At 40.5% G+C, this 19,171-nt stretch overlaps 1 protein-coding gene across 4 annotated transcripts in view; it reads right to left on the bottom strand.

The window, feature by feature from the left end:
* STARD3NL (STARD3 N-terminal like) overlaps positions 1–19,171 on the bottom strand; it is a 56,132-nt gene that overhangs the window by 22,317 nt on the left and 14,644 nt on the right. For all 4 annotated transcript variants that reach the window (XM_075212572.1, XM_075212570.1, XM_075212569.1 and 1 more), the window contains exons 3-4: positions 15,604–15,881; positions 2,560–2,637 (exon numbers count right to left, since the gene is read on the bottom strand). In XM_075212572.1, coding sequence (XP_075068673.1) covers positions 2,560–2,637; positions 15,604–15,828 — 303 coding nt within the window. In that variant the 5' untranslated portion in view covers positions 15,829–15,881. The remainder of the gene's footprint in view (positions 1–2,559; positions 2,638–15,603; positions 15,882–19,171) is intronic.

Here is a 19,171-nt window from a genome sequence, read left to right as displayed (position 1 = left end):
TTCCTATCCGCTGCCTCCGTGTATCTACAGTATCCTGCTCACCTCAACTCTCCCGTGTTTCATCGTGACTGCACCAGCTGATTCCTATCCGCTGCCTCCGTGTATCTACAGTATCCTGCTCACCTCAACTCTCCCGTGTTTCATCGTGACTGTGCCAGCTGATTCCTATCCGCTGCCTCTGTGCTACTACAGTTTCCAGTCCCCTTCAACTCTCCTGTGTTTCATCGTGACTGCACCAGCTGATTCCTATCCGCTGCCTCCGTGTATCTACAGTATCCTGCTCACCTCAACTCTCCCGTGTTTCATCGTGACTGCACCAGCTGATTCCTATCCGCTGCCTCCGTGTATCTGCAGTACCCTGCTCATCGCAACCCTCCAGTACTCCTCGTGTCTGCAGCCAGCCGATCCGCTCTCCGTGCTTCTACAGTGTCTCCGCTTGTGTCGACTCACCTGTCTGCATTGGATCAGCGCTCCGCTGCTTCCATCTTGTCTAGACCATCTCTGCTCTTCGGCGTTCTCCAGGTGTCCAGTTCGATATACTACTGCTTCCTGAGTATTGTTTCCATCCCTGCTGGTCTACCTACCTGTGCGCTGCACCTACTTGATTACCGCTTCTACCCTCCTGGGACTTCGTATCCTGCCGGCCTCCAGCCGTTCAGGTATCCCTGCACTTCTGTCTGACAGCCTGCTCTCCTGAACCACGGTATGCATACTTCTCATTGACTGTGCTGGTGTATTGCATATCTTGCTGGACTGAGTTGTTCTCCTCTGGAGTTGCCTATCCGCTGAGACTATTGCCATCATTTGACTGTGTTACCTTTTGCCTGGATAGTTCTTGTGACTTTGTATTATTGTGCAGTGCTGTTCAGTTATTACTATTTGTGCATATCATCGTGGGATCAAGTTCAGTGTGCCCGTGTATACTCTGCATTGCATTTATCTCCCCGTGCTCTTCCTCACATATATATATTCAGTGGTACAACTTGCTAGAGGCAGACCACTGTTCCCTGTTCCCTGAGTCACCTGTTTCCAGTATCCTTTCACATAGCAGTGGTACAACTTGCTAACGCAGACCACTGACTTCCTGGATACCTTCACCTGGATTCCATTCCCTCACCTAGACAGCGGTACCACTTGCTATACGCAGACCGCTGACTCTCATCACCTCCTCGTTATTTCTGGACATTCCTACTCACTATAGCAGTGGTACAATTTGCTATCCGCAGACCACTGACTACCCTCACGTTTCCTTGTCCATCCAGTTCCTCGTGTCTATTATCTATATATTACCAGTGCTGCTAGTCATAGACTTTCCACGAGCATTCTCTTACCATCTGCTGTCTCCTGTTCCGTGATCACCCCGCTACCAGAGTATCATATTACCACCTATACTGCTCTGGTAAGTCCATCATCTGGTGATACCTGGGTAAAGACTCCTAGTGCCCGTGACAAGGGGTGATTTTTGCTTTAATCTAAAGTAATAATTAGATGCAACCAGGACAGTCCAGCATTTTCATATACAACTCATACCATGCTGGTATGTTAATTGCTTAATTAACACAGGTGCCACACCTGTGTGGAAGCACATACTATCAATTTACATTTGCCCAAGTGCTTCCATTTTTTGACCATTACCTGTATTAATACAATGAGCATATTTAGGCACGCAACATTTAAAATATCCACATTAACACATCCGATTTTAATAGCGAAAAAGCAGCAACATACAAACTCTCTAAGGTCATGAACCAGAGCCAAAAAGCAATTATGAAAGCCTATTCATGGACCATGTCTCTATTTCTACAGAACTCACATGGATATGTACTAAATGTCAAATGAGAACATTTTGCACAGTACAATGGGCAGGCCTAAGAGTATCATTGGTGTTCTGTACTGTTCAGGCAGGAATGAGCACTGTGCATATATGAAAGATTTTCTGATTTTATATGGTGCTACAGGACATTAAAGCACACTAAAAGACCTTACTCATGCACATATTTGAAGGTGATGAATAGCATGCAATGTTGGACAAGTACTCAGTGTGAGAGGTACCCTAATATAGACCAATGTATCACGTCAAACACAAAACATCCCCAAAGTATTGCTGCTTCCAGTATTTGTATGTGGGTCAATCAAGCAGTATAATAAGAGAAAAACAGAAAAGTTTAAGTAGCCAGTTTGAATGTAGAGCAAGCAATGTTTTCAGTTGTTTACTCTGCAATGATCGCAGACATTGGGTTTCATTTTTTGCAGTAGGAACAAGTTCATCTCAAGTGGCACTATAGCTAATTATACATAGGAAACAAGTGACAATAGTATATTGTATTAAATGTAAATCATGTGTAACATTTTAATTTCTCAATACATTTTTTCTATATTTGTTCTTAATGTTGGATGTTCAGTGTCTGTATTCAGGTACACTTTACGCATTTCAATCATTTGTATTATAATAGTGCTCAAAATTCCAAATACTTAAAGTTTAAGAAATATATGTTTTTTTTCCTCATTTAAACATATCCATCTTTATGTCACATTACCAATCTACATGTAAATACTTACAAATATATCAAAAAATGAATAGTAGTAGTCATAATGTAAAACTTCTTTCTGCAAGGCCTCGATAATATTAATATTTGCCTAGGGGAAGAAAAAATATGTTACTACATATTTTTTACATGCTTATTAAGAGTGTCAACAGTATGTTAAGGAGCAACTGTTAAAGCAGTCATACAAGCAGATTTTTCCCTTATAAAAACTGCATTTAGCAACCTCTAAACAGTGGCGGATCCAGGGGGGGGCGATCGCCCCCCCCTAGCAGGGCTTGCTGCCGGCGGCTGCACACTATGTGCAGATCCGTTCAGCAGAGAGAGTTAGGGAGAGAGTCCTGCCCAACTGCTCTGATTGACACAATCAGAGCAGCCGGGCAGGACTCTCTCCCTAACTCTCTCTGCTGAACGGATCTGCACATAGTGTGCAGCCGTCAGCAGCCTTAGGTGTCAAAAAGGGGGCGGGGCTAAATCGCCCCCCCCTAAATCGCCCCCAGTACAATTAACTTCTGGATCCGCCCCTGCCTCTAAAACATGTATGATGTTGAACCTCAGTTTCAAAGGCTTTGATTTTGTGAAAAAAAAAAAAATTCTCATAACCTAAGTAGACATTTGCATAAGACTTGCCGTAAAAACAATCCAAGGCAGAAACAAGATATATACACAATACCTCAATTATACCAAAAGTAGCTTAATTGTGCACCCTTACTTTCAGACTACCAAGCATTAAGTGTTACCCACATTTTTGATGTTGTGACATCTGACAACATTCAAGATTTGATATATAATCTTCATTGCATATCTTCAACTTCATTGAAAGAATCACTTTTTGAGTTTTATGGTTTTAAATACAGGGCAAACTATCAATGTTATCTTTGTTTTAGTAAGGTGTAAAACAGTATGCAATTTAATTGGAACCACTGTAGTTTGACGTCCACTGTAAAAGACATAACAGCAATCACTCACTTTATGATATGGCTTACCAGTGTGTTTCAAAAATTATTAAATGGAACCTGAATTAATTTTCAATGACTTGCCCCCATTTAAGCAATACATTATAGAATACATAGAACACCACTATTTGTTTTCTGAATTACGACTTGCATGGCTTTAACGGACAAGTAACACACAATATGGTTGGGATGGTGTAGTTTCAAGATCTTGCATATTGCTTTGTGAAAAGATATAGGACATTGCAGTGTGAAAATAGGGGTCTGAGCTCTGCTCTCATTATCTTTGTCTGGATGAAGCACAAACTGATCTTGAGACTGGGATCATTGTTCTCTATGGTGAACACAGACCTCATAAACATAAGAACTGGAGCGGCTGGGGGGAGGGAGGACATCCATGCCCCGTCCTGCGTGTTCACAAAACATAGTAGACCTGAGATGAGCATGTGTATAATCCCCTTAAAAGGAACTGTACAGAAAAAAAACAACATGTGTTTTTATGACCTTGTGCTAGAGAACGCTTCACAAAGAGAGAGGAGAGACATACAGAAGGCCTTTCCTGACTGCAAGTGTTAGCCATGTGTCATGCAGGATGTCTGTGAAGTGCTATTATTTGTAGCAGAGAGTGTGAGACTATGAGCCCAAATGTGCCTGAAGTAGAGATGCCAGGTGGCGAGAAGCTTGTGCTGGAATTAGAGAACTGTTAAGTTCCTGGCTTTATCAGAGTCTTAATCTGCCTCACTGGGATACAGTTATCCCACACTCTACCGATGTAAAGCCTTTTGGAGTTAGACGTATGTCTGTTTTTTTAACATGAAATATGCTTTTCTGTACTGTTCATGAGCACAAAAAATGAGTACACATAGATTCATATGTAGATTCCGGCGCATCTTACACTTGCAACTCCTTCTGCTTATAGAGGAAGTACAGAGAGAGAAGGAACAGGCAAATGTAGACTGAGTAAAGGCCTATTCATATAATTTCATTATAATTAGAAGTGGGTGCAGTCACAGATACGCCAGGTTAGGAGGCGTATCTGTTGCTGGATCTTAACCTCTGGTTCAAGATCTGTGCTGAAGCTGCTATTCATCAGCATGGACCTTTGTGGTGTAAAAAAAAAGGGTTTGAATACAGAATTTTAAAACGTATGCCCCAAAGTTTTACGCTTATATTCTGGGCTGGTTGTAGCAATTTTGGGGATGAACAGCATGTAGTTCCCCAGCAAAAGTTGCAACCAGGACTAGCCGGGCTGGTGACAAAATAACAAGGAAACCTGCAGCGTGAAGTCTCCCTATTACAATGTCCTCTGTCCCAACTTGTACCTTTGGGGAATTGGGCACATAAAAAAACAAACAAACAAAAAAAACGTACCCCACTCGCCTTGCAAAAAAGGCAAACGGCACTAGTCTATGACAGACAGAATGCTTAAACAGGTTGGGACTGTGTGATTTTATAACAGGAGCTTTTGTGGGAGGATTACACGATGTTTCTCCCCCCGAGACTGTTGCAAACAAATTGGCCCTGCTTATATGCTTTTTTTTTTCCTAGAGGGAATGTTTGGTGGTGGAGGTGGGGGGTAAAACTATTTTTTATTTTAAATGCCAGTCATCGTGAAGCTGGCGATGATGATGACTAGCGTTTCAACACCATCATGACACACAAAGTGTATTATATGCTTTAATCATTCAGATTTAACATTCTATGCCAAGTTGCACATATGTTAAGATATATCCAACTACGAACATGATTGCACCTTTTTATTTTGTATTTTGGACACATATGCGTTCAAACTCAGCATCAGAGTGATGCTGAGTGGTGAGCATTGTATGTTATCCTCACCATGAGATTAAGTAATGGACAGCTATTTGATAAACTGATATGCCGCTACTGCTACAATGTAGATAAAGGATGTTATTAACCTTCACCTATTTGTTGCTAATATAAATACATAAACACAAAAATATATTCAAATAGGGTGGGACTTACCACTATTCAGTTCATATGAACCTGTCTGGGCTAAGTGTGGCAAAAAGTAAAAAAAAAATAGGCCAGTGCTCTCCATCTTGAATGTTCTTATGCTTTAATCAAAACACTGGTGCGACACAGTGGCCTAGTGGTTACCACTCCTGCCTCACAGCACTTGGGTCATGAGTTTGGTTCCCAACCATGGTCTTATCTGTGTGGAATTTGTATGTTCTCCCCGTGTTTACGTGGGTTTCCTCCATGTGCTCTGATTTTCTCCCACACTCCAAAGACATACTAGTAGGCTAACTGGCTGCTATTAAAATTTACCTTAGCCTTTCTTGGTCTCTCTGTGTGTGTATGTTAGGGACTGTAAACTGTAAGCTCAAATGGGGCAGGGACTGATGTAAATGAGTTCTCTGTACAGCTCTGTGGAATTAGTGGCGCTATATAAATAGCTGATAATGATGATAATGAAATGTAGAAAAAAAACAGTTCTGTGTGCAGAACCTCACACAATATCAAAGACAGCTAAAGATTTTTTTATCTGAAACCCAATTCAGGAAATAAGCAAATTACAGTAGTGAGGATCTGCATCTTGAGTTTATCCAATAAGAATCCATACTGTACTGTTTAAGTGTAACCCTATTGAGTTGTAAATGATTAGACAACTTCTTGCTTAAAATATGGAAATAAGATGTGTCTCTGAAGAAGATACAATCCCATATTAACTAAAGAATGCAATGGTTTAAAAACATTGCACATAGGGATTAAGGTGTGAAGCTTCCAAAATATAACAACTCTAAAGAAATTCCCCATCTGCGTATGATCTTTCCTGGTGCAAGCATCATTGCCCTATGATGTGTTATGTACATCTAAACTTAGATGATTATCTATTTGTGCTGTATAAATATTTGGCAGAATCTGTGTTAAAGTGGGTAGAAGGATTTCTCTTTGCAACCCTATGGGGGGGTGCGAAGAGAAATCTGCATTGTTGCGGTACTGCGGATTGCCTTTGCAGCTGTTCCAGAGGCACTCCGCGGGTAATTGAATACCCCCCCCAAAGAGTTTAGTAGGTACAGTATACACACAAAGAGTTAACTAAAAGTAGAAAAGGAACATCTCTGGGTATAACATGGTGACCTGGAATCTGTGTCTGCTGTGGTATATTATATTACCTGTAACTGTACTTTACTATGTACACTGTATGTAAACTTTATATGTACTATCAATAGGGTCTTGAAGTTATTTTGTGAAGTAAACGGTATTTGTAAATGTTATTTCATGTTCATTATAACAAAGAATGATTGAATAGTTTGTCGTCACTTATAATGCATTGTGTTTTAGTAGGCGACATAAATATGTTCACTTAAGTGACTGAAATTTATGGATCACTTAACTGATTTGCTAAGAGATGTGTGTGTTACCTAGGTGGTACAGGACTTGTCAAAGATGGAAGCTGCAGACTTCTCGCTGGAAAGCATTTTGCATATTAGACTCTATTATGTGCAGTGTCGGACTGGGGCATGAAGGGCCCACCGGGGGACTGCAATGCTAGGGGCCCACCAGTGGGGGTGTGGCCGGCCATCATAGAGGTGGGACCAGACACTAGAGGGGGAGTGGTCAGCTCACGAAGGACAGCTAGTACCATAGTGTAGTATATAAAGAATGCAGTGTGTATATAGAGTACACAGTCTTGACCTGCCCCTTAGATTGGGTAGAACAGTCACCAAAAATTGGGATTGTTCCAGTAAACCAGGCTTGGCTAACCTGTGGCACTCCAGGTGTTGTGAAACTACAAGCCCCTGTAGCAGGGGGGACGCCGATCACCAGGTGAGCTGACCCCCAGCCTTTGATCCAGAACGTGGCTGCCGGCTGGATGACAGGATACGTATGTTCAGCAGCCATACATTAATTCCTGGTTTAAGTTAAATAATCTACGAGTATTCCCTTTATTATTCCGCTCACGCTCAGACAGTTTGTGTGTAACACACTTACTGACAAGAAGTCTGATGTGCGTAGGGGGAACTGTTCCCTGTGGTCAAACCTTATCTGGAAATATCTGACAAGAATCCATGGACCTGGTCTCCCAGCAGGCACACGCTCCTTTGTCTAACACGCTGGCAGGATCTGGGCACACGTACTGCGTGTAACACGGGTGATATCAGGATGGTGATTGGGGAACTCTCCACACCAGGTCGGCAGTGAGAATGATTACAAAGATTTATAACAAGCAGACGAGATGAACTCTGTACACACAGCAGCAGGGACGCCGGGGAGGGCAGCAGGGATACCGAACATGTGAGCTGAATGGGCTCCGCCCACTTCTAGAGTGTGTGGGTGTGGCTGTAAGGCAGAGGGGCCTACCGGTGATTTTTCCGGTAGTCCTGTAGGCCAGTCCGACACTGATTATGTGTAATGGTAGGTGTGGTACAAGCCGATAACAGGACAGTTGAATATGCCTCTTAGAATATCTGTATATTATAGCCGCAGAAATGCAAATTAATATTATTCCCCAATAAATAACTAAAATATTAGTTATTATAGTTATTTATTGCCAAGCCAGTTGTGCCATCTTATTCAGTCAGGCTCTGCTTTAATTGAGATTGTCAAATGGTGGAAACGGTCTACTGGGGACTGAAAGAGCTATAATTAATTGCAATGATCCTATTAGAATTAGTTTTAGAATGGTAAGGCAAATGGACCTGTAATTACTGTAAAATCTTTATCCTCCTTTGAAAATTTAAGCACAATCCACCAATAATAATTGCTCTAACTATTATTCCCTTTTGTAGACTAGGGAACTGAGCATTGTACAGTATTACATTTGATTGTGTACTTATTTGAGAATTTTGGGGCTACATTATATTTTTAAATTGGATATGAATTGTGATTATCTTCTGTAGAATAGAGTACAGTATTGGTATTTCTCTCTTTTGGGGTAGGAACACACTGACAAAGGCATCACTAAATATTCATAATGCCCATCCCGGGTATTGAAGGCAGTTTTCCATTCATCTCCAGACCGGATACAAATCAGATTATATGCGCCCCGAAGATCTAGCTTTGTGAAAATGGTGGCACCTTTAAACCTGTCAAATAACTCCGGGATGAGAGGAATTGGGTAACGATTCTTCACGGTAATTATGTTAAGGCCGCGATAGTCAATACAAGGCCGTAATGACCCATCTTTCTTCTTTACGAAAAAGAAACCTGCTCCGGCCATGGAAACTGATGGTCTGATAAAACCCCTCTGTAGATTTTCTTTCACATAGAGTGACATAGCCTGGGTCTCAGGTTGGGAGAGAGTAGAAGAAGTTCAAAGTGGTTTGACTTCCATTAAACAACCCGAGCGGAAGCGAGGACCCCAAACCAGAATATCAGAGGTATTCCAATCCAATTGAGGAGAGTGTAACTGAAGCCATGGAAGACCCAGGATGATGGGAGTAGTGGTACGAGGTAATACTAGAAACGAGATGCGTGCAGAATGTAATGCTCCAATACGGAGAGTAAGTGGTTTAGTCTGTAATCAAATCACACTTCCAGGAAGTTGAGATCCATTGATAGCAGTAATAACAATAGAGGACTTTAAGGAGAGCGTAGGAGTAGACCATCGAGTCACAAGGGCTTCTGAAATAAAATTTCCGGCAGCACCAGAGTCTAAAAGTGCTTGAGTACCAACAACTGAAGAATCGAGTAATAGGGAGACAGGAATAGTACAAACAGTAGACGGGGAGTTTTTGCTGGTCCCTAATCTGACCTTCCCGGTACAGATCAGGATTTGGTGTTTCCCGGCCTCTTATGACAGGAATTGAGGAAATGCCCGGACTCGCCATAATAAATGCACAACTTATCTCGGCGTCTCCTATCACATTCTTCAGGAGTTAGGCGACACTTCCCGATTTGCATGGGTTCATCAGCATCAACGGAGTATGTGGATTTGGTCTGGGTGCAAGGCGCCAGGGACCATCCCTCTCTGCTGACCTCTCTTTGAAAAGCAAATCCACTTTATTACACAGAAATATAATGGCATCCAAGGTGGTAGGCAGTTCATGGGATGCCAATACCTCCTTAATACGGTCTGACAAACCTTGCCAGAAGGTGGCCACTAAAGCGTCATTGTTCCAGGATAAGTCTGAAGATAAGGTTCAGAACTCAATGACGTATTGTGCCACCGAATGGTTCCCTTGACATAGTCTGAGAATACCAGCAGAAGCGGAGGTAATCCGACCGGGCTCATCAAATATTTGGCAGAAGGTGACCAAAAATGATGCATAATTGCTGAGCAGAGGATCGTCTCTCTCCCAGAGTGGGGAGGCCCAGGCCAAAGCTTGGCCAGTTAATAAGGACATGATATATGCTATTTTAGTTCTGTCTGTAGGAAAATTATGCAATAATAACTCAAATTGAATAGAACATTGATTAAGGAATCCACAACAAAATTTTGGGTCCCCACAAAATTTAGCAGGAGTGGGGAGTCTGAGTGCAGATGCAGAAGAAGACTGGTGACCAGAAGGTTGCTCAGGTGGAGGAGCTGAGATGACAGGCTGGGCTGCTTGGAGAACATTGAGGCGACCCGCCAGGGTTTGGAAGCATTGAAGCAGCTGGCGATGAGTGTTGTCTTGTTGTTCACCGCGGGTGATAAGGTGTTGTAACATGTCCTTTGCTGAAGGCTCCACCGGGGGCTCAGACACGAGGCCTGTTTTTACTGTCACGAAATCTGTTGAAATTTAGAGAGTCCCATGTATCTGCCAGTAACTGATGCTTTAACTGGGACGTGAAGTCTAACGGTAGGTGGTATTCACCATTACCCCTAGGAGAGGGTATGGACTGTGCAGCACCTATTACTGCAGGTCGCGGTTCCCAGCAGTAGTAATGGCAGAACAGTAGATGGAGCGTAATGTGTCACGAACGCTATGATAGTAGGACTAGCTCCAGGAGAAATATGAAAGCTACTAGTAGGAGCTTAGCAGATTCATCAATGGAAAGTCAGAGTAATGGCATGGAGCACTGACACATCGGCAGTTCAATAGAAACAATAACAATGCAGAACTAAGCTGATCCATTAGGTGAAAACTCAGAGCAATAGCAGGTGAATTATTGCTACAGCGGCAGTTCATAGAAACAATAATGATGAAGAACTTAGCTGATCCATTATATGGTAACTTAGAGCAACAGCCGATGAATTACTGGTACAGCGACAGTTCAATAGAAACAATAACAATGAGGAACTTAGCTGATCCGTTGAGATGGTAAGTCAGAGCAACAGCAGATGAATTACTGGTACAGCGGCAGTTCAGTAGAAAGAATAACAATGAGGAACTTAGCTGATCCGTTGAGATGGTAACTCAGAGCAAAAGCAGATGGATTACTGGTACAGCGACAGTTGTAGAAACAATAATGATGAAGAACTTAGCTGATCCGTTGAGATGGTAATTCAGAGCAGCAGGTGTGAGGAGTTCTTAACGAGGCTGGAGTTCCCGTAGAGAAGCGCTGCAGACGGGTCAATTAAGCCGAGCATGAAACATAGAACACTGATGCAGAGGACAAGTAATGTAGAAGTCCCAGCGGAGACACTGAAGAGATCCTACTGCTGACTTGGGAGAGTAATGCACAGCAGCTACAGGTATGTACATAAAGGAAGCCCAATCCTGATGAGAGTGAGTAACTTGAAGAACAGGCATCAGACAACAGGAACTGGGAGGTTTAAATAGTGCTCCAAAAGTGCCAGGGCCAATGAGAACGGATGGGAGGTCATAAAGGTGAGTGGTGGCTGACACATGCGCAGAACAAACCACCAGGTGGAGACTAATAGCAAAACACTGAGTTCAGCATGCCATGTTCACAGCTTATGAGGTAGAGGTAACAAAGCCAGGACCCTTCCACGGGGCCGGCGTGTGACAAGCGTGCTGTAACATTGTAGCACCATTTGAATGTTTGTTTGAGCTCATCAGCACCACGTGTTTTAGTGGCATTAGTGTTTCATATGTTTCTATATGTTTTTTTAAGAATAAACTACATTTAAATATTTATTACTGCAGCCTATTTATCTGATTTGGTACAATACACGCTATTGCATATTTATTTATTTATTTATACATTTTTTGGGGTGAGCAGACCCCTTGCATCTTAGTGTGGTGATTGTACCAGCCTATCAAGCGCTGGGGGTTATTTTATTTTATTTTGTTGAATCTGCAGAGAAAGGCTGCAAACAGAGTTACACATTTGTACAGTTAATGCACCTAAGTTAAAGAGATACAGGTGTAGGACCTATGTGTTACATAATAATAGTAAAAAGTCTGATTTAACTTACATATGTTGAAGTGGTTTAAAAATCATCTCTTGCCACAGCTAGCATCAGGCTGACAGGGTGAGTCTGCACTGAGGGTAATAAAAACAGAACACCTGCAGGGAACTCCTTTTAAAAGGCAAGGTGAGAGTGTCATCGGTTCATCAAGCTAGGGCTGTGGGAGGAGTGTAAAGTATTTAAACCTGTCTTTTTCTTTTGTGTGTGTGACCGATGTCAGACAGTGGCTGGTGTCTAGGGAGCTGGTCTCTGTTACTTTAGCGTTAGGGTGACAAGAAAAGTGTGTGCAACTTTATGTTACAAATTACTTTGCCATCCTGACAAAAAAAAGCAAACTAAAAGCAAGAAGGTGTTCGTGTGTGCATCACCTGGAGTGTGCTTGTGTTACAATTGATAAGGGAGTGTGATGAAGAGGATCAGATAGCAGGGGTAGATAAGTATGAATGCTAAAACCATATAAAAACCCACAGATGTTAATGTCTCTAAATCAGGAATCTATAGAAAAGTAAGCCATGGGATAGTTATGTATATAGTATATGGCTGTAAGGGGCATGATTGCAGACAGTAATGTAAATAATATGTGTTATGTTAATGTTATAAATATTGTGGAACAAAGTAATCGATGTGCTCGGAATATTGAACCATTCAATTCCCTTGGAATTAAATTAATTTGAAAACGTTGTGGTAAGAAGGATAAGGAAAACAGGGTTTTGTCAATGGAATTAGAGGATGTGAATAAATAGCTTGGGGAATTGGGACAAAATATGGGTTTCCCTTAAAGTTACAACAATGTACATGCAAATACTGCAAAAACTGTATAATGCATATATAGGTGGGAAACTGAGAGGTGGCATTGATGTACACGAGGAGACACCCTTGGCAAGTGTGGTAATGAGAAATCCTACCCTTTTTATAATCCAGGTAATTTACAATGGTATTTGAGTTGGAAGAACAGGTAACAATATTCCCAAAACAGATGGAGATAGTGGTAAAAAGGATGTATTGCAGTTCCCTGACAAGATTCGCAGAAAATTGGAAATGGGTGGGGCAAGATCCTTTAAAAGAATCTTGGAAATATTCCCAGCATTTAACCCTAAAATAAATTCAATGATCTAATGTGATGTAGTAAACAATGCCCCAGAGTGGTAGTACAGGAGTGGGACTTATAAATCCCCACTATCACTATTTAAAGCAGGGGTGTCCAACCTTTTAGCTTCCCTGGGCCACATTGGCAGACGACGAGTTGGTTTGGGCCGCACATAAGATACACTAACAATAACGATAGCTGATCATCCAAAAAACCATAGAAAACATAGTTAACATATATATATATATATATATATATATATATATATATATATATATGAGAAAAAAAGTCATATATATATATATATATATATATATACACACAAGTTAACCCGTGCATGATACTCATGCATTCTAGTCAAATCAAGCTACTTAAGGTGTTAAAAAGGTTCTTGTCATGCATTTGGGCCATAGCCCAGGCCTCAACCACCAACCACTCCCCACTGTCACCCCCGGCAACCACCAACCACTCCCAACTGTCACTTCTCCTTCAAGAAATATATATATATTTTTTTAAAATCTTTATAAACACTTTTAACAATTAACAAATTAAATTAACAAATTAAAAACATCTTAGTATACCAAATTTCAGCCCTTTCTGAATTTTTTTTTCCACGCACACTAATAATTTAGTAGGTCAGTGTATAACTCCGCCCAGCAGGTGGCGCTGCAGCTTGGTTTTATTTTTTCCACACACACACACACACACACACACACACACACACACACACACACACACAGACAGACTAACACACGCCACTAGACATTTATATTATAGATATATATATATCACTTTTTTTTCAAATCCTCCTATACTTACCTTTCAATCGCCCTGTTCAAAAAATCCTCTCTAGTTATTATACTATAATCACTTTTTGTATTGTTTTGATGCAATATCATTTAAGCCAGGCATTGTATATCAGGGTGCCCTGACCAGGCCTGCGGTACCTGACATATACACCACTGTGACCCCTAATTGTGACCTGTTTTGATAATTACACCACTATGTTAGTTAAGGGATAACAACTTATAATGGGCCAAAGAGAATAATATATAATGCCCCATTAGTAATACAAGTAGAAGTATGTAGCAGGGAGATAAGGTCTATGATGCTCCAGGACCAGGTGACTTTTATTCACTTGTCAGCGTCCCTTGAAATAATAAAAAAAATCCCCCTTAACTTACCTTTTAATCGGCTTGTTCTCCTGTCCTCTTCTCTTCTTTTCTCCAATTCTGTGCTGCTGATTGTTCTTATTGCGCGGGTGTCTCCTCTGTGCTGCGGTCCACAATGGATGTTGGGCGTGATGACATCACGCCAGACATTCACGGAGGAGGAGACAAGGGAGGGAGCCGGAGTACCAGCTGACGTGACCGCAAGGTAAGTATTTTCTTCTTTTTTTTTGCAGGATTGTTTTTGTCCATTAAGAGCGCTGCCCCCTTGCTACAACCAAAACTCCTTCTGGGCCACATTTACAGGCGTGCTGGGCCGCATGCAGCCCGTGGGCCGCGGGTTGGACAACCCTGATTTAAAGTGACACAGGACTGCTGCAACACTACATAATGCATACAGTATCAAATAACCAAAATTTGCATGGAACACAAGAGTAATAGAGTAACAGCCCAGGGAATCCCCAGTGGGATTAAAAGGATAGGGTATAACTGTAGACAACTAACCTTAAAAAGTACTGAACACTTTATTTTACATCACACAAAATAGCAAAAATAGGCACAATTATTATTAATCCCTAATTGTTATCTTTATTTTCACGCTCGATTATTTTCCTTATTCGCGCATGTTTTATTCAGTTGCATTGATCTCAAGTATTCCCATGCCTGTTACCAATAAAATAGAATGAAGAAGGTGAGGTATTGCTTGGGTGATTTGTCCAAAATGCTGTAGGAGTCACCAGATCATACCATATATCTAAAAGAAACATGCTCCAACTGTGGAACTTGTGGAACCTCATGTTAAATGTATATGTATGTATTGTACTATGTCGTCCAAACATGTTTAGTTATATGTGTACACTTTTTCCAAACACATTGGTGACCAAACTAAATACAGCTGTTGGTACAGTGGTCAAGAAAACAAACAGATTCCAGGACCATGCTCTAATAAAACTGTCTGCCTCTAAATAATTGTCTATTTAAAAAATAAAAAAATCATATCAAATAAAAAAGTGTCATTGGATTAAGAACAGGCATTACATTCAATTGCCTATTAGAAAAGTTAGATTCTATTTGAGGTCTATTTTTTTTACATATAATGGCAGAAGGTCTCCACAAATAAGTTCTTAAATTATATAATTAAGTAAATATTGTTGTTCAGACAACAGCTCATTATGATACAATGCATACATTATGGTGTTTCAAAACATTAGTACTGTAATTTACAATACTTAAAAAACTAAAAGGTATGGCAGACAAAGCGGGACATTTATAAAAACAGTGCAAATAAAAACGAGCCTGTCTGTCTGCCTGTTTTTATTTTCTAAACTGAACGAGGAAAATGACAGAATTAGATTATTTGCTAAGGCCACCAGGTTTCACAAATATCCTCCCACCATTCTCAATAAAACCGTCATTGTAATCCTTAACACTAACTCTTCCATAGAACTAGACAATATACAAAATGAAAATAACAAGGGACATATGCCAATGACAGCTATGAGTGGCCAGTGAGCACACAAAATACAAATCTCCACATAAAAAGCTACAAAAAGACGCCTACTGTCCAATAGAAGTAACTCACATTTAGTTCTATGATCCACAGCAAAGTAACAAACAGGAGGTCAAAAGTGACGAAGAGGCAGAACGTTCTTCTAACATCAGATATGCTTTTTTTCTCGGAGCTCTCATAGGATTCAAGTCTGGCCACCAACTCAGCACTACTCATTGAACGGACTTCATGCAGTGAACTGTGAGAACCCAAAACACTGTTCTGACGGTATTCATTGTCACCTGGTTGCTGGTTCATCGTGATTGTGCCAAGAGTGGCTTCTTTTCTCTTCTATCATCACTTAAAAATCACTGTAAATAAAGTATACAGCATTCTCAATATTAAATATTGTCAGTGTTTGTGCACATTTTTATGTTAAGTCACAGGTGCTTTCCAATGATTAAGTAAGGCTACTCTAAGTGATGGACAGTTCATTTAAGTCATTACAGCTGAAATATATGCATAATAGTATAATTTGAGCTAAATGTTCTTTCATGCCTTGCTGGCTCTTGTCTAGCTCATTCACAAAACAATGAACCAGTACTGGCCCTGTAATTCATTTACCTCAATATACCCCTATAATCTCTGGTAGCATCGAAAAGACATGTTCATAGTGGATCAAAAATCTGAGTGAGTGTGATTATAGGGTGTAACATAATGCAAGTGAGAACCCAAAATGCTGTTCTCACGGTATTAGGTGTCACCTGATTGCTGGTTCATCGTCATTGTGTCAAGAGTGGCTTCTTTTCTCCTCTATCATCACTTAAAAATTCTTGCAAATAAAGTATACAACATTCTCAATATTAAATCGGATCAGTGTTTGTGATAATGATATTGATGAAATTGTCTATATTTTCTCTCTATAAGCAAGTACTCACCTAAACAAAGTTTCCCGGTATGGTAAAATAAATGGTACTGTAGAATAGTGACTGGCAACATTTCATGGTTAAATGCAGGTCAGTGATTTCCATTTAGTATAAAACTAACAATAACTAAACAAATTAACCCAACTGATATATTTTAAGTTGTTTCCATGCAATTATTTAGTTTAGCACAAGAGCATACTGAAGTGGAAATCCTTATTATTTAGAACCTGCTTCCCTGCAAAATACCCAATCTCCTTAGGAGCTTTACCTCTGACTTATTTACACCGATTGCCTGTTGCTGCAGACAAAGCTCCATCTTTATGCTGTGTCTCTCAGCAGTTTGCTTTGAATTTGTCAGCAAAGAATTTCCTTCACTTTGTGTCCATTTTGAACCTTATTGTCAATGGCTGTAATTATCTTTGCCCTGTGCACTGGCTGGGTTGGTTTCTCACATCAGGGTTCCTTTCTGCTAGGTATACTTGTTTGCCTGCTCTAATTTTACTTTACTGTACGGGTACCTGCTTTGGGCACTGTGTTTGTGTACCCTAACTGCTGCCACGGGCTACCACTCTACTACCACTGCCTGGGGCACACTCATTAGGTTTACCTCCTTATGTAGATCTAGGAGAACAGGAGGACTTGCTCTCCTGAATCTTCGGTTGTATTATTATGCCTCACAGTTGGCCCACATCAAAATTGAATGAAGTCTGGAGATTGTACTGATGTTCATGGTTATCTGATGATGAGACAGGATCCATGCACACCTGGGTACAATTTCTTCTGGCTGGTAAACATATAGGATCATCCCTTTGGTATACAGTTAGTCTCATCTTTCAATCAAATTCACTACTGATTCTGGGTATGACCCGGACTACCACCTTTGGTTCAATACTGACTTGAATGAAGGAGCAGACGATGGGGCAGCTGCCTGGCGAAAATTTAGGGTCCATCCTCTTGGACATTTATATAAATGACGTATTTTGTGGTCCTTTGATCAAATTAAAGTGATTTATTCAATTCTTTGGTCTTGATCTGACAGGCAAATTTATTAGACTACTACTATCTACCTTGCTCTTTTTGGCCAAAGACCTTATTGCTAGGAAGTAGATGACGTCTGAGTGGCCGGGTTAGCCTGGTTAATGATACTTTTGGTTATGAAAGATTCATGTACACGAGCTGTAACTTGCTGTATAAAAATAAAACAATTTGGTACATGTGGAGAAAGTCTCCCTTTGTCCTAGAGGAGTTGCGGGAATTAGATTGCTCCATCATGATTTATACCGGGCAGACACCCAGCCACTCTCCATGTGTTTGTCCTGTTGTTTTCACATGTTTGCATTTCTTATTATAATGTAAGTTTTTATTTGCACGATGTGTTCTGTATTGTATGTTATTTCTGCCAACCTCGAGATATGTAGATACTCTGTTCCCTTTTTTGTACAAGCCACCTGTTTTCTTCAGCGATGTTTTGTTGTACAGTGTTCGTATACATGACACGTTTTTGCCGCTGCGTCGGTTTAGTTTTAGTGTTGTTTATGAAATATGTGCAGATTAGTATATTTTGAGCTAAAGTTTGTTTCGTAACTTGCTGCCTATAGTCTAGCTCACTCATAAAACAATGAAGCTGTATTGGCCGTATAATTAATTCACCACAATGTACCCCTATAATCTATGATAGCATCAAACAAACATGTTCCTAGTGGGTCAAAACTTCAAGTGAGTATAATATTAGGGTGGAACATAATCCAAGTTTGCAAAACTGGAAGTACTGAGACGCTTAACTGCTTCTTTTTCCCTAATTTTTTAAATGCATTATTAAATTCATTTATTGACTGAATTATGGAGAATAACCTGAAGTTGCAGATAGTTATTATATTATATTTTCACTCCATTGTGAAAGCACAGGTGTTACACTAAGGCCTCATACCCAATGGCGTCAGAATACATCTGCTTTTAGCATTTTCACCAATAACACAACGCATGTAAATGGTGGTGACATTGGAACTAACTGTTTCCAAGGTCACCATACCCACACACATTCACATGTTTGATGTGCAACATCTCTTGTATTTGAACATTCGATCTTCTAACATCTGGGGGTAAATGTATCATACTGCGCTTTTTACAAGTCGCCGGAAATCGTCGAGATGACAGCTTAAATTTAATGCGGCGATGGCAGCGCCGCTTTAAATTTAAGCTGTCATCTCGCCGATTTCCAGCGACTTGTAAAAAGCGCAGTATGATACATTTACCCCCTGGCCTTTAGGATGATGACGGAGCACAGAAAACAGAAGTGTAGATACAAGTGTATTTTTCTTGGTATTATCATTCTTATCCTCAGTCTGAAAAGTATCCTGCACAACCAAAAATAGATAAATATTTTAAGTAGCCCTTTTGCTATTGGTATTGTGGTATACTGAATGGGAACTACATACTACATTATAAAAGATGTTGGAAACTCCAAAGGCTGTGTCAGTAACAGATCTAGTGAGGTTCCAGAGACTGCCATTGGTAATTTTCAAAAGGATCATAAACCCAGTATCTCAATGGTAGATTCAGTCAAAAATGATTATAATACAGAGAAGAATTGTAAAACATAACACATGAATGTCTGCTTAATTTACATTAAGCAGGCATGTAACTATTATAGGTATTAAAAATGAATTTAGTCCACGTGAACTATTTTCATGGCAGGAATATTAGGGCTGTAATATTATTCTCTTTTGGGAACTCAT

This window comes from Mixophyes fleayi, chromosome 5 (assembly GCF_038048845.1).
Source record: "Mixophyes fleayi isolate aMixFle1 chromosome 5, aMixFle1.hap1, whole genome shotgun sequence".
Lineage (NCBI taxonomy): Eukaryota > Metazoa > Chordata > Amphibia > Anura > Limnodynastidae > Mixophyes > Mixophyes fleayi.
The sequence above is the reverse complement of the archived record's forward strand: the minus strand, read 5'-3'. Positions and strand labels throughout refer to the sequence as shown.